The sequence below is a fragment of the Platalea leucorodia genome (genome assembly GCF_965183815.1).
Source record: "Platalea leucorodia genome assembly, chromosome: 1".
NCBI lineage: Eukaryota > Metazoa > Chordata > Aves > Pelecaniformes > Threskiornithidae > Platalea > Platalea leucorodia.
The window spans coordinates 43,116,014-43,129,536 of NC_138823.1; the positions used below are offsets into that span (position 1 = coordinate 43,116,014).

Here is a 13,523-nt window from a genome sequence, read left to right on the forward strand (position 1 = left end):
GAGACATCTGTATCTGCAAATGTAGCTAGGATACCTAATGTGGCCAGAAGAAAGAAGACAAAAAGAGGAGTGGTAAAATGTATACTACATCTTCCTAATGCTGTTTTTAATGACTTTTTTCTATTAAAATGACATATGCAGATTTCATGCTGGTATGTTACGAAGCCTTACTGCCATTCACTCAGAATGACCTGCATAGTATATTCATGTTTCCTGTGATTTAATGAGTGGCAAAAAATGGGCAATGAGTGGCCAAATGTTATTTTTTGCATCATATCACAAACTCATATTGATATGTCTATATAGTGCTATGTGATCCTGTGGTCTTTTTATGACCAGTTAATAGGCACTAAACAAGGACAAAGATACCAGCACAAATTCAGTAAAAAAGAGAGTCACCAGAACATATTATTTGGGAAAAAATGGTGGAGGCAGTTCCACTCTTGTTCCTGATGTTGCTAGAGGAATTAGGTTTTTTTACTGCACTTAGAAAGAAGAAAAATGCTCACTAATATCTTCTCTGGTTGACTTTCAGAGGTTGAGGTCCTGTACACTGGGTTTGTTAGGGATGTGCTAAGAAAGACCACCATCACTCTGCCAACTCTTTATCTTCCTGACAATACCTGCCACATTGCATACATTGCCTCTTTTACATTTACAAGTTGTATTGATGTATCATACCTATAGATAGCTGAATGGACAGGGACAGGACATCTGGAAACACAGGAAATAAAGTCATGGGTGCAGGCCAGAAAGCCCTATAGGGTTACAAAGAGAACTGGAGGGTTACGGAAACACCATGGACTTGTAATCACTCCCTGGACACAGGTACTGAAAGGGACCTGGTATTCAGAAAAGATGGAAATAATGGTAAACGCAGTGTGTGTGAATGGAACGACAGACTGATGTTTCAGAAAGGGATCCCCGATAAAACATTCTGTTTGCATACAAAATTACTTTGGGGAAAAATAGTGGGTAGCTGTTAGAGTCTGCTGTAGAATTCCAGAGTTAAATTTGGATATGGGTAGATATGTTCAAACCATTATTACAGGGAGAAATTCTGCCGAGAGTTGTCTCATTATGGCAGACTCCGATTTCTCAGATATAGACTGGAGGACAAATGCTACTGAAGGCAGCCCAGATATTCTGGCGTGTGACAACTGACAGATTTTCTGACAGAAAGCAGAGAGGCTTCTTTCTAAACTTAGTTATGGAAAGTACTGAGGTTGTTATAGGACAGCTAATTGTAAAAAATAGCATTAGATCACATGAATGTTGGTTTAGTTTAAATAAAATGGAGGGATAAACAAAAATAGATCTGTTGTTAGTAAGTCTGTCTATCAGAATTTTAAAGGCATGAGTGAAGGCAGTAGAAATTAATTGTTTGGGGACTTCTCTGTGGAGGAGACTTGGATTTTCTTTAAGGCAGAACACAGAAGAATTTCTGGACCTTTTAAACCCTGCAAAGCAAAAAACTTCAGGAAATAGCCTCAAAACCTAGCTGTATGCAAACCCACCTCAGAAATGGTGCCTAGATGGAAATGGGAAAATGGATGATCAGCAATAAAGGCTGTGCCTTATAGGTCAGTTTTCAAGAAGGGGTCTTGAAACAAGAGCTCAAAGACAGAGCCAGCTGATAGGACACGAGAAGAGAAAGGAAATCTGCATTACTGTAGATGGAAGCAAAACTCGAAGCTTCTTGTTTTCATCCAGTGCAACCAGAAAAACTTCTGTTTCAGGATTCAAAAAAAGCTGGTGTGCGAAATCCTGCTGCTGGTGAGAAGCATCTTAAATAAGTCTCTCCACTCAGAACTGGTGCCATGTGACTGGAAAGAGGCAATCATCTGGTGCATTTCACAAGTACCTGGCTAAAACAGGCCTACAATGGAGGCTTCAATACAATACAAAGCTTTAGAGCAACTTTTAAAGCAAAAGCTAATTAAAAATGAAGGTAAACATAAAAGAAGATGAAAAATAACAGATCATAGAATCATTGAATCTTTTAGGTTGGAAAAGACCTCCAAGATCATCAAGTCCAACCATTAACGTAACACTGCCAAGTCCACCACTAAAACATGTCCCTAACCACTTCCCTGGGCAGCCTGTTCCAGTGCCTGACTACCCTTTCAGTGAAGAAATTTTTCCTAATATCCAGTCTAAACTTCCCCTGGCGCAGCTTGAGGCCGTTTCCTCTTGTCCTGTCTCTTGTTACTTGGCAGAAGAGACCGACAACCACCTCTCTACAACCTCGGTAAGGTCTCCCCTGAGCGTCCTTTTCTCCAGGATAAACAACCCCAGTTCCCTCAACCGCTCCTCGTAAGAATTGCTCTCCAGACCCTTTGCCAGCTTTGTTGCCCTTCTTTGGACATGCTCCAGCACCTCAATGTCTTTCTTGTCGTGAGGTGCTCAAAACTGAACACAGGGATATGTGCAAAAAAGTAGATCATAAGAGAGCCACAGAGTCTAGGCTAACTTGATATCTTGCTTTTATAACACCTTTCTCAACAAATAAAATGTGGCAGATCTAATCTATCAAAACTTTGGCAGAATGGTGATTACCATGCTAATGGGAAAGTATTGGTGAAGTTTGAGAAAACGGGGATTAGTAGAAGATAGCTAAGGCAGGTATAGGAACTAGTTAAAGAAAGATACTGCAGGATTATGTTGAAATGCTATTGAAAAACTCTTGGGCTGGAGTAGGATTACTATTACTTTTTTCAGTGCTGATTACCCTTGGAACCAGTCTTTTCTGAATATTTCTCTTAATGACCTTGGTTTTAAAAAGTAATATACTAATAAAGTTTTGGGAGATGTTATCAATGTAGAAAAGGAGAGCGATATGTGGAAAAATCAGGAGTATCTTGCAGGCTGAAAAAGTAGAAATGAGATGAAATTTCATTACATGCATTTAGTTGCTAATAAATTTTTTTAATGTAATTGAAGCCTCGTCAGAGTGACATGACACCAGAAGAGCCTGTTTGTTTTAAAGGATCATGAAATAACTAGGATTAATCAGTGCAATGCCTGAGTCAACAGGGAATTACAATCCTAGATCATACCCAGTGAGATATTGCCATGAGAAATATGACAGCTCTGGAGAAATGTAACCTGGAGTACTCTGTACAGTCTTGGTCATCCATATTCACCAAAGATTAATTCAGACTGGAACTGATGAAGGTAAGGTCTATGAAGATAATCAAGAGAATGCAGAATGTCTCATGAGATGAGAGAATGAGCACCAGGAGGAATGACTCTTACTTTCCCATCAAAGTGTCTCTTATTCCCTAATCCCATCTGTCTATCACAATAGTCCCACTGGGCAGGGGAGAGCAGTGCAATGCCTTGTCTGGAAGGATGCATATTTGGACTGGCTGGTGGCTGGTGCCTAACAAAAAGAATAACGGTTGAAGTCTGCCTGCTTTTTCCTTTAGTGGAAGCTCTCATTTGTCTTTTTTTTTCCTCTGACTTGGCCGTATTTTTCACAACATTTAAAGAAACATAATTATCTTTGAGATGTTGGCGGTTCTTTTGTATTTGATTGAAATAGTGCAATGGATAAGAAGTTCTTAAAAGTCAGGACTGAAGGACAGAAATGGACTATATAATCACATGAACATCATTTCCTTAGGGAACAAGTGTAAAAACAGGGATGGCACAAGAATAAATAGGGACAGACTGCTGATGAAATTAAAAAGGCAGGACAGCAGCAGCAGGTTCCTATCAATCAGAGAATTAAACCTCCAACTGGTATATTAGATACAAGGGGTATAACTAGTTTTAAGATTGTAATCAGGTTATGGAATGGATTATATGACCTGATCGCCTTCAGGAAGTCCTCTCCTCTCCTATCAGAAACAAGGGTGTGCTAATGCGATGGCTCTATCCTAATGAGTGCAAGATAACATTTTAAGATTTGCAAAGGGGCCTACAGATCAGTTTAAAAGTCATTTGCAGAAGACACATTTACTCCATAGTATATCATATTTGCTCATCCTTGTCACTGAAAATCTGTTTTGCCGAGTTGCAGGCAGAATCTGTGACTATTGCTTGCTCTGCTTTTCTTTCTCTCTGGAAAGGCTGGGCACTGGACTGCAGTGGTGCAGAACCTTGACAGCACAGAGAAAAGCAGTGGCACCTTGCCCAGAACTCAAGTGCTGCACCTTATTTCCATACAAATATACATTGAATTGTATAAGATTTTACATCAGAATTTTTTTTTATTTAAAGAGCACTGCAAATGTAGGCAGCACTTTACAGAGCAATCCAAAATTGCTGTGAAGGTCACAAAAAAAGAAGAGCCATGTAAAAGCATAGCGTTGTCCTCACAAAAAAATCATAGACTTCTTAAATTAATTTCAGTTTATTGCGCTGATATGAAAAGAGTTTGAATTCCTGATGCACGAGGATGAGCTTTGCCAGAGGATTTTTTAATGAGCTAGCTAAGATATAATTTCCTTCTGCCAGATGAAGTTAGGGCCTATCAGCCATGTCATAAACTGCTAGCGAGTCTCTGAACTTCTTGTTCAGCTCAGGCAGGAGCAGCAATTTGTTTGGGGTAGCAGGACTAGAGAGCAATGCTTGGTGGCACTGTGAACTTTGTACGCTGGCTGCAGTGTCAGCAGATGAACAGTGTAGGAGTTTCCAACAGAGCTGGTAGAAAATGGGAAAATGGTTGGCCAGGGAGATTTCATGGAAATGCAGTTTCAGCAGAATCCAGCAGCTCTATAGGAGTGTGGTGACTTCAATGAAACTTGATGAATTTAGAAATTGTTCTGAACTTCTCATTTTGCTTCTGCTGTACTGTCAGTCTATATTAAGAACTGCAGCTTTATATGATACAAACTTTGATTAGACTTTGATTAAACTTTGATAGAGACTTTGATTAATAGTACTGTATGGAGAAGCCAGAACAAACCCCCCAGGGGCTGATGAAGGAAAAAATGTCAAGTGCCGACTAGCCAGCATAATATGCAGTAAACAGGAATGAGAAGCTAATCTATAATTTAAACAATGTGTTAATTAATACAGCATAAATAATGAAACCTGTGGTAAATCCAGGGAGTAATCTTGTCTATCTGCTCATCTAGGAGCAGCTAGAATACCATGCCTTTGAGTAAGATGACAGTAACTGTATGTTAACGCATAGGAGTCTCTTTCCAATTTGATGATCAGCAGGATTTTTTGCTTGCTAGTTTTTACTAATTTTAAGATGGGAAGTCTTTCTAAAATCAAATGGCGTAGTGGGAAAATTGAAGGAAGTAGGAGAGTGCCAAGGGATGACTGCCAGTCTGCAGGTGTGATTCCAAAACAAGGTGCCACAGAAAGGGACAGCCCTGACCTTCCCTACCCACCTGATGCTGTGCCCCCCCTGCCTCCCCAGGGCTGGCAGTACCAGTCGTGTGACACCCCTCGGCCCCACAGAGTCCAGCTGGATCCTGCTGAGACTCAACCAAGTTAGTAAAGGGGAAAATAAAAGTGTCCAAGGGACCCAGTGTGCAGCCACAGGAATGCCAGTGACACGACGGGAACATGCAGCTTGGGTGAGGTGCTGGCAGGACTTTCCATGATTAAATCAAAGATTTTCAAGGGCAACCTTGCAGGTAGGTTGACTTCAAATTATTGTGGAATAACCCCTCTGAGCCAATTTGCCAGTCCAGGTCTGTCTATCACTTTGTCAGTCCTAAGACCTGTTGAGCCAGCAGAGCAAAGGTATTGAGATGTGACCATTATGCTGGATGTCCAGAGACCCAACCAAGCGTCCCGGTTTCAGCTGGGATAGAGTTAATTTTCTTCCTAGTAGCTGGTATAGCGCTGTGGTTTGGATTTAGAATGAGAATAATGTTGCTAACACATTGATGTTTTGGTTGTTGCTGAGTAGTGCTTACACCAGTCAAGGACTTTTCAGCTTTTCTTGCTCTGCCAGGTGCACAGGACATTGGGAGGGGGCACAGCCAGGACAGCTGCCCCAGACTGGCCAAAGGGCTATGCCATACCATATGACGTCATGCTCAGTATATAAACTGGGGGAGAAGAAGGAAGGGGGGGACGTTCGGCGTGATGGCATTTGTCTTCCCAAGTAACCGTTACGCGTGATGGAGCCTCGTTTTCCTGGGGATGGCTGAACACCTGCCTGCCGATGGGAAGTAGTGAATGAATTCCTTGTTTTGCTTTGCTTGTGTGCGCAGCTTTTGCGTTACCCATTAAACTGTCTTTATCTCAACCCATGAGTTTTCTCACTTTTACTCTCCCGATTCTCTCCCCCATCCCATTGTGGGGGAGCGAGCGAGCGGCTGTGTGGTGCTTAGTTGCTGGCTTGGGTTAAACCACGACACCAAGGAAGAGTCTTATAGCCTTTAGACTGATCTTACTGTGCCAGCAAATCTGCCTAATACTTAGTCTATGGCAGTTTATTGTGGAAGTGTTTTTATAGCAAAGACTGTGAAAATACTGCTTATTTACTAAATGGCTTGAAGGGAGGAGGGTACTACTTGCAGCCTTCTGGATTTATTGGGGTAATCCAATAATCCAAACACTTTTAACTCTGGTATTTCGGTTCCCTGTGACTCAGAGGTAGATCCAGTACAGGACCTGGTTGCCCAGCCCTCAGAGCAGAACTGAAAACACAGGGCGAAGGGCCCAGGTCCACAAGGAGTTTCAGGCCGTTGGCGTACGTAGGCTGGCACTGAGATCAGTTAGCCCACCCTGGCCTCCAGGCTATTGCTGTTAGACTGTTTCTGGTAGCTGAACTAGCTCACCTGCAGACGGTTCAGACACTTCTGTCCACGTATATGCCCTTATGCAAACAGATGGATGCAGGATGAGCATCAGTTATTTCAGTGGACTTTCCGCCATTGCTCCCCCGACATGCAGAGCTGCCCCATTCCTCATACAGTTCCCACCTAGAACAGGACTGGTGAAGCTAGTGACTCTCACCATGAAGCTGCTTAGGAGATGACTTTTCGACAAAGTAACTAAGAGAGAGGAGGAAAAAAAAAAAACCAAACAAAAGCAATAGAGTTTGGAGGTGCAGCTGGCTCAGCAGAGAAGTTGCTGTGGGAGTGCTGTGCTCAGAGCACATGAAGAGAAAGGAAGGGAAACAGACTCCCATGAGGAAAAGATTGAGGAATTACTTATTTTCAAGGCACATCTGTCTTCTAGAGAGTAGATAATTCCTCAAACTCAAAGGAACCACCAGGCTGGAAAAGGTGGAGGTAATAGGGGGGTTAGCACAGCTCTGGCTTAGTCCAGCATCATACTGAAGTTGTCTTCTTGAGGAATTAGCACTGAGAAATCATCAGCTTCCCCCATAAACCGTTTCACTCCTTCCACTCTGGGAGGGACCTGTCTGCTGGTTGTATGCAGAATAAGAAACATCATTGCCTCTAGTTGTGCCAATTTTGATGAAATCTTAAAGAAGAATCAGATTTTTAGATAATTTAGATACTGTTTTATCAATACTTAGATTTCTCTGGGTGCCAACACAGAAGAGAGATGCCACTCCATAATGACTGTCTATGGACTCCCGCATAAGCAACGTTCTGCTGCAGCAGTCACGGTACAGTGGTGCACAATGCTTGCTAAAAGTTTACATTGCAGTTTTTTAATTCATGCTTGGGGACCCCAGGCAAGTCCTAAAGGATCCTTGTGGTGCATCCTCTGGGCTTTTGAAGTGGCCCTCACTGCAATGTATGAAAGACTGAAAGGGAAGGTTTTGCACACATTGCACAATATTTTTTTTGATCTTCATAAGGACGTAGGTACATGCCTCTATGTATTTCTTACCTTGATTAGCAGTGCTTAAGGACTGAAATAAGAAATAATCCACACCTAGCCAACACCCATTACAAAATGGGGAATCTTCAGTCACACTGACAGCATTCTCCTGTTGGGAATGATGCTACTTCGGTGCATTTGGAATGGAAAATATACAGTTTCATAAATAAAATATTTAACAATTTTTCTTGTGGTCATTAATGGCTTGATATTAGAAATACTCTGCTTATAGACCAAGACATTTCCAGTATCACTGACTTCCCATGCCAAATTTGTGGTTTGTGATGGAAATATAAGAACACGGACCAGCGATGGCACTTATCAGTTGTCATGATAACTTTGTCCTGCGGGATAGAGAACTTAAAGAACAATAATAAAAACCAAGTAGCATTCTCTAAACAAAGAAAATCAATCAAGCACTGTTTATTGATCCATGTTAGAAATCTCTATAACAGGCTCAGTGAGCGGACAGCTAGCTGAAGCATATACCTTATGGTTAGGCCTTTTAAAACACCCAGTTGTAGCATGATACCACTGAGAGAAATTATGCTCTCCTTATGCAGCCTCACAGCAAATCTACCATCCTATAGTGCAACGCATTATCCTTAACATTTCTTTAAAAAAGCAGAGAGAACAGAAAAAGGATTTTCACAGCTGGCAATGTACTAAAACATATTAGCTTTCATCAGGAGAATATAATGGTACTACTGTTTAAGAAAATGCTACAACCTTGTTTAATTTTCTTAGTTTTTTTTTTTTTTTTTAAATGGAGCCTTTTCTCCTTGGACGATGGAAGAAAATGGGGGAAGAGAGGATAAGTAAATATTTTCAGCCTTCTCAGCTGAAATCCATAATTATAGTTTTATTCCTTTCTGGTTTCTGATACATAGATTTCACAGAGCTGATTGCAGGCTTCAGGAACCATCTTTGCCTTTTAAATTGAAGCATTTTAGGTTTTCTCTAATTAACAACCACTTGCAGAGTACATCACAGGCTCAGTGCCTACTCACCAGCCAGGTTTCTCATAGACAGATCTGTTATTGCACTAAAATGAGGGTGAGACGCCTTCTGTATTAATAGTTTATGAAGATAGCTAAACTACAGCTGACCATACAGTATTCTGGCTATGTTCTTCTCCTAAGTCTCTCTCTGCAGTCTCTTTTTCTGGGGGGACAAAGCTTCTTGAAGTGATAAGACCTTCTCCTGAATTATAATAGTTTGGACTGGTTAGTGTGGGGCAGCATCATTTTGAGAAATAGCTCTAGGAAGTGCTTAGGCAACCTTCCTTGTACAGAGCACCAACTAATTAAAATAGAAACTTTGGCTTTCTTTTCCCCTTAAGGTGACAGAGTTTTAGATCTAAAGAAGCAAACCCAAAAACCACAGGAGGCAGGGCAGCTGTTGTTAGACGTCAGTTCAAAGGGGAGGTAAATGAAAAGCCTCTGATTTATCCACAGGAAACTGCCCAGGATCAAGGTCTTCACACAGTTACCCGCTTTGTTCCCAGTCCTTTTTCACCCACTCAGTCTCACTGCATGTTACTCATAATAAGCTAACTAGACCCAGAGCTTCTTGGAGCAAGGTGCTGTCACAGTTTTATCTTGTACAGTGGCAAGCACTTGAGTTGTTTCTTAAAAACAAATGGCAAAAATGCTGCATTTCCTTCCTCCCTCTGTCCCTCCGCTCCTCCTCCTCCCTTCACTCCTCACCACCTCATGATGTTTGTGTCACCTTCTGGATCCCAAGTTCTCATTCACGTCATTCCCTTACTAATAATTTCTGCCCAGGTGCAGCCATAAGGCAAAACAACGGTGCAATACAAAAGGAAAGCTGTCAGGTAGCCAAAAGTAGCACCAAAAAAGCAGTAGAGGAGGAGATATTCTTATATCTGTATCACTGACTGACATAACCCTACGGCAGGACATATGCATGCATTTACCATTTTAAAGAAGTAATCATGCTTGCTGAAAACATCAACCTTAGAAGGAAACCCAGAGCTTGAAGGAATGAGTATTGTTGTAGGGCTCAGGAGATGACTTGTATTATTTCAGATAAACATGGCCAAGAACTGATGGACATGTATTCCATAGACACTGGCATTTTCTTCACAGAATAGCTGTTTTCTGCTGTGCTGTTTTCTGTTTTGCATAATACCATATGAACCTCATTACTGCAGTTTGGAGGGTTTTGAACATTTACGGAAAGAAGCATAGGGAGAAGAGCAATAGTTTGATTGATGCAATTTTCACATTGGCCCAGTGGATAATCAGAAGAGCTCTTCTATTACAAGGACATGCAGCAAGCAAAACATTATAAATCCTACCCACAACCCAGGGCCAATAAGAAAGGCTAAAAGACTCCAACACAGGCTTTCTTGACAGAGTCATTGTTAACAGCTTAATAGCAGCTAGCAGGCAAGATCTGCTCTTATGCCAGGAGTACAAGGCACACAGCAGTTTGAAAGAAGGATAAATATGTATGTATAGAAATTACATCTTCCTAAAATGATAAAAAACAAATAGATTAAATGAACCCCTACCTTGGAGAGCCTGAAGTGTACGAGTCTGTACAACAATACAGAGCTGCAGGACCAGCTGTGGTGCACTTTCCAGAAACGTGGCTAGCAAATGCAGCATACTCACATCTGCATACTCATACACCATTTTCCAGTAAAACCTCCATCTGTCATTCTCTCCACTCCGTCGACTCCGGATACCCAAGTATATTGTGTGGAAATACCTAGAAATAAAAGAGAGAGGTTACAGAAGTGCAGAATGATATTTTACAGGTAACACTTCTGCTTGAAAATAACTGACATTTTTTCAATGTACTTCAAAATAATGAACATTTATTTAAAAGGATTATTGTATTGCAATTTGTAATAATTGATGTGATGAGTAAACTAAACTGAAGACAAGCCTTGCCTTCATAAAACCATTTTAAAAGCTTAGCATTGTCTTATTTGTTAAATAGTATTCCTTTCAAGGACCTAGTTTTCTGAATTGAAATATAAGAGGGATGTGTTGATTATATGGCCTCCCTCAGAGTTTTTTCAAATAAGGGGGGGATAAAAGCTGATTCTGCAATGGTCTCTACTCAGAACCTGCAAAGAAACGATCTCCTTTTTGCATGACTCTATGTGGGCTTGGAAGACCACCTGCACTGCAAGCCTGGGGTGGTCCTAGCCTGGGGCCCTGCTATGGCCGAGCTCATCGCCTTGCTTTTCCAACCCTCTAATGCATTGAATATCATATTTCAGATGCTGCCAAATATATAGTGCTTTTTCTCATAGTTTGGCTATTTTAGGATGAGAGAAGATGTAGCTGTGAGTTCCTATTTTAGGAGGAGCGGAGATCTGGCTGTGGGTTCCCTTGGTGATTAGAAGTGACTCACTACGATAGCTCCCGTGCAGCAGCAACAGTAAGAAGAAGCAGGAGCCAGGAGCCCAACAGGCGGCTGCTGCTGGCAGTAGTAACCAGCAGATGCAAGAAGTAACGGTCAGAATGCAGGTGTCAGCTCTGGTGGCCTGTGCAAGCAGGGGGGAAAAACACCTGGTGACCAGCCAATTAAATAGATTTCAGTGGGTTCAGAAGCAATGAGTGGTTTTAGAAAGCAAGGGATGTCTTCTGATGGCCAAGCCACCTGGCTGCCATAATGTTTTCATGACCCTTGCAGAGCCTGCAGCCGTCTGCCGTGACGCAGCCGTGTCACAGCGCAATGACCACCCTGGGTGGCCTTTGATCTGCTCTATTATTCTGATCTGCTCTCTGGTACTCTGTGTCAGAAATCCTAGGCTCCCACCCTGCTCCTACAAATTTAGTTCAAAACTAATTAAGGCTGGCTGAAAAAAAAGTCTCACTTAATGAAAAATTCTGAAGATTAAGATATTGTCTTGCATCAGGGTGTCTTGCATCCTACCGGAGTGCCCTGTTGGGCTACTAACTGATATGGATCTCTGCTTCTCTTTTTCTCGCTGTATCTTTCATGTACTGGTCCTGAAAGCATATCCTTATGATCTTTTTCATACGTTTTCACAGCACTTTTTTTTTTTTTTTGTGAGATTATATTTTCTAATGAGAAAAATTTTAGTAAATTTTAACCACTTCCAATATGAATTGTTTTAATTGGTTAAGATAAAACATTTTAGTATTTCTCCTCCTTTTCACAAGCCCTTGTCTTAAAACCCTTTTCATAACTGGTGGAACATGGTGAATTGTGGAACCTTTTTTTATATAGGTTGCATGCAACCTTTCATCCCTCCTCTGTTCAGTTGTAACTCTGGAGGTATCTTCTGCTGATGAGAAGATTTTTGGCCTCTGACTGGCAAACAGCCCAAGCCTCAGCTGCCCCCTTGAAGAATGACCACTGTGCTTGTACCCAGTAAACTCTTGTACCCAACGCACCCGCCACTGCAGAGCAACAGCTTTACTCAGGAACATGCATCAAACAAAACTAGGGAGTAGCACAGAAAAACAGCCGAGAGGCCAGATCTGAGCCTGCAGCATTTCTCTTGACAATGCACATCATAGCAATATAAAAGGAAAACACATTAAATTCACATTTAAATTAAAATCACACCAGGTGGCTTTGAATTTTATCAAAGTCCCATGTGGGAATGAAGCAGCAATGAACCACTCAGAGACTGAGACCACAGAGGTACAGTAAACAAGACAGCAACCCTACCTCTCGTGCAAAACACCGAGCAGGTCTAGATGGGTCAGAGTATGATGGGATAACAGGGGGTCTCCGGTGTCCTCAGGGTTAGGTAAAGTGAAATGGCCTGCTGCCCAGATCTGAAAGAAGCCACTGAGCTGGAAAAGCATCTTTTGCTGCGCAGTTCTGCTAATGGGGTCCGTTGGACCCCCAGGTTCTCAGTCACAATCAGTTTAATTGTTCCTAGACCTCGCATTAGTGTGCTGCAGCACAACAGGGACCGGTAAGACTTGGATTTCCTTCTGCAGTTTCGGATGGGGTTTGTTTGGCTTGCCTCACGTGTCCTCCCAAGGGGCACACCTGGGAATACTGCACGCAGGGGGGGGCAGACAGCATCTTCAGCATCCTTCTTTTGAGATATCACTAACCCTTGCTATAAATTCCTAAAGTAGCTTTGGCTGCCGAGGGTTGTGCCAGGAGGCTCTAGCTCTGCCAGTGGAGCCATCTGCAACTTCAGTTCTACAGCATTTGTGCAAAAAATACTTTCCCTATTTATGAAAATGACATGCTGTGCCAGGCAACGTCCCCTAGGGTTCTTTACCTGCTCTGCAGAGTGGTTGTGCATGGCAAATATGTTGTGATTAATGAACCCTTATGGAAATATTTCCTCTCCCATTGCACTTTATTGTGAAACAGTGGCAGTGAGTTATTGGGGACTGGGGAATCATTGCTCTTTGTCTACTTAGCTCTCTGCAATTTAGACACAAGAGGCAGAGGAGGAAGATACTTTCTCTTTTTACACACTGGGGACCAAATTTCAGCCTAGGGTGGTATTTTTTTCTGTCCTATCAATTTTGGCCAAATTAATTGCAGGCTGAAACGAGCATTTACACACGTAATTACTGTCACTGATTTATAGGCACAATCAGGTGACTAGACAGCTAAACATTCTCATTTGCATCCACAATTAATTGCACCAGCAATTGATGTTAGGTGTGCAAATTAGCAGTTATTAAAATAAAAAGATGGTCTCATAAAATGCTTCATATATCAAAGACATTTTTTTCCCATAGTGAAATCGAAAGAAGAAAAAAAAA

The 13,523-nt window shown here is 41.8% G+C and overlaps 1 protein-coding gene across 1 annotated transcript in view; it reads right to left on the reverse strand.

Annotated features, from left to right (window-relative positions):
• Window positions 1–13,523, reverse strand: part of XKR4 (XK related 4) — a gene marked incomplete at both ends in the record, with an annotated part of 230,850 nt that overhangs the window by 76,350 nt on the left and 140,977 nt on the right. The window contains one exon of the mRNA XM_082315728.1: window positions 10,313–10,512. Coding sequence (XP_082171854.1) covers window positions 10,313–10,512 — 200 coding nt within the window. The remainder of the gene's footprint in view (window positions 1–10,312; window positions 10,513–13,523) is intronic.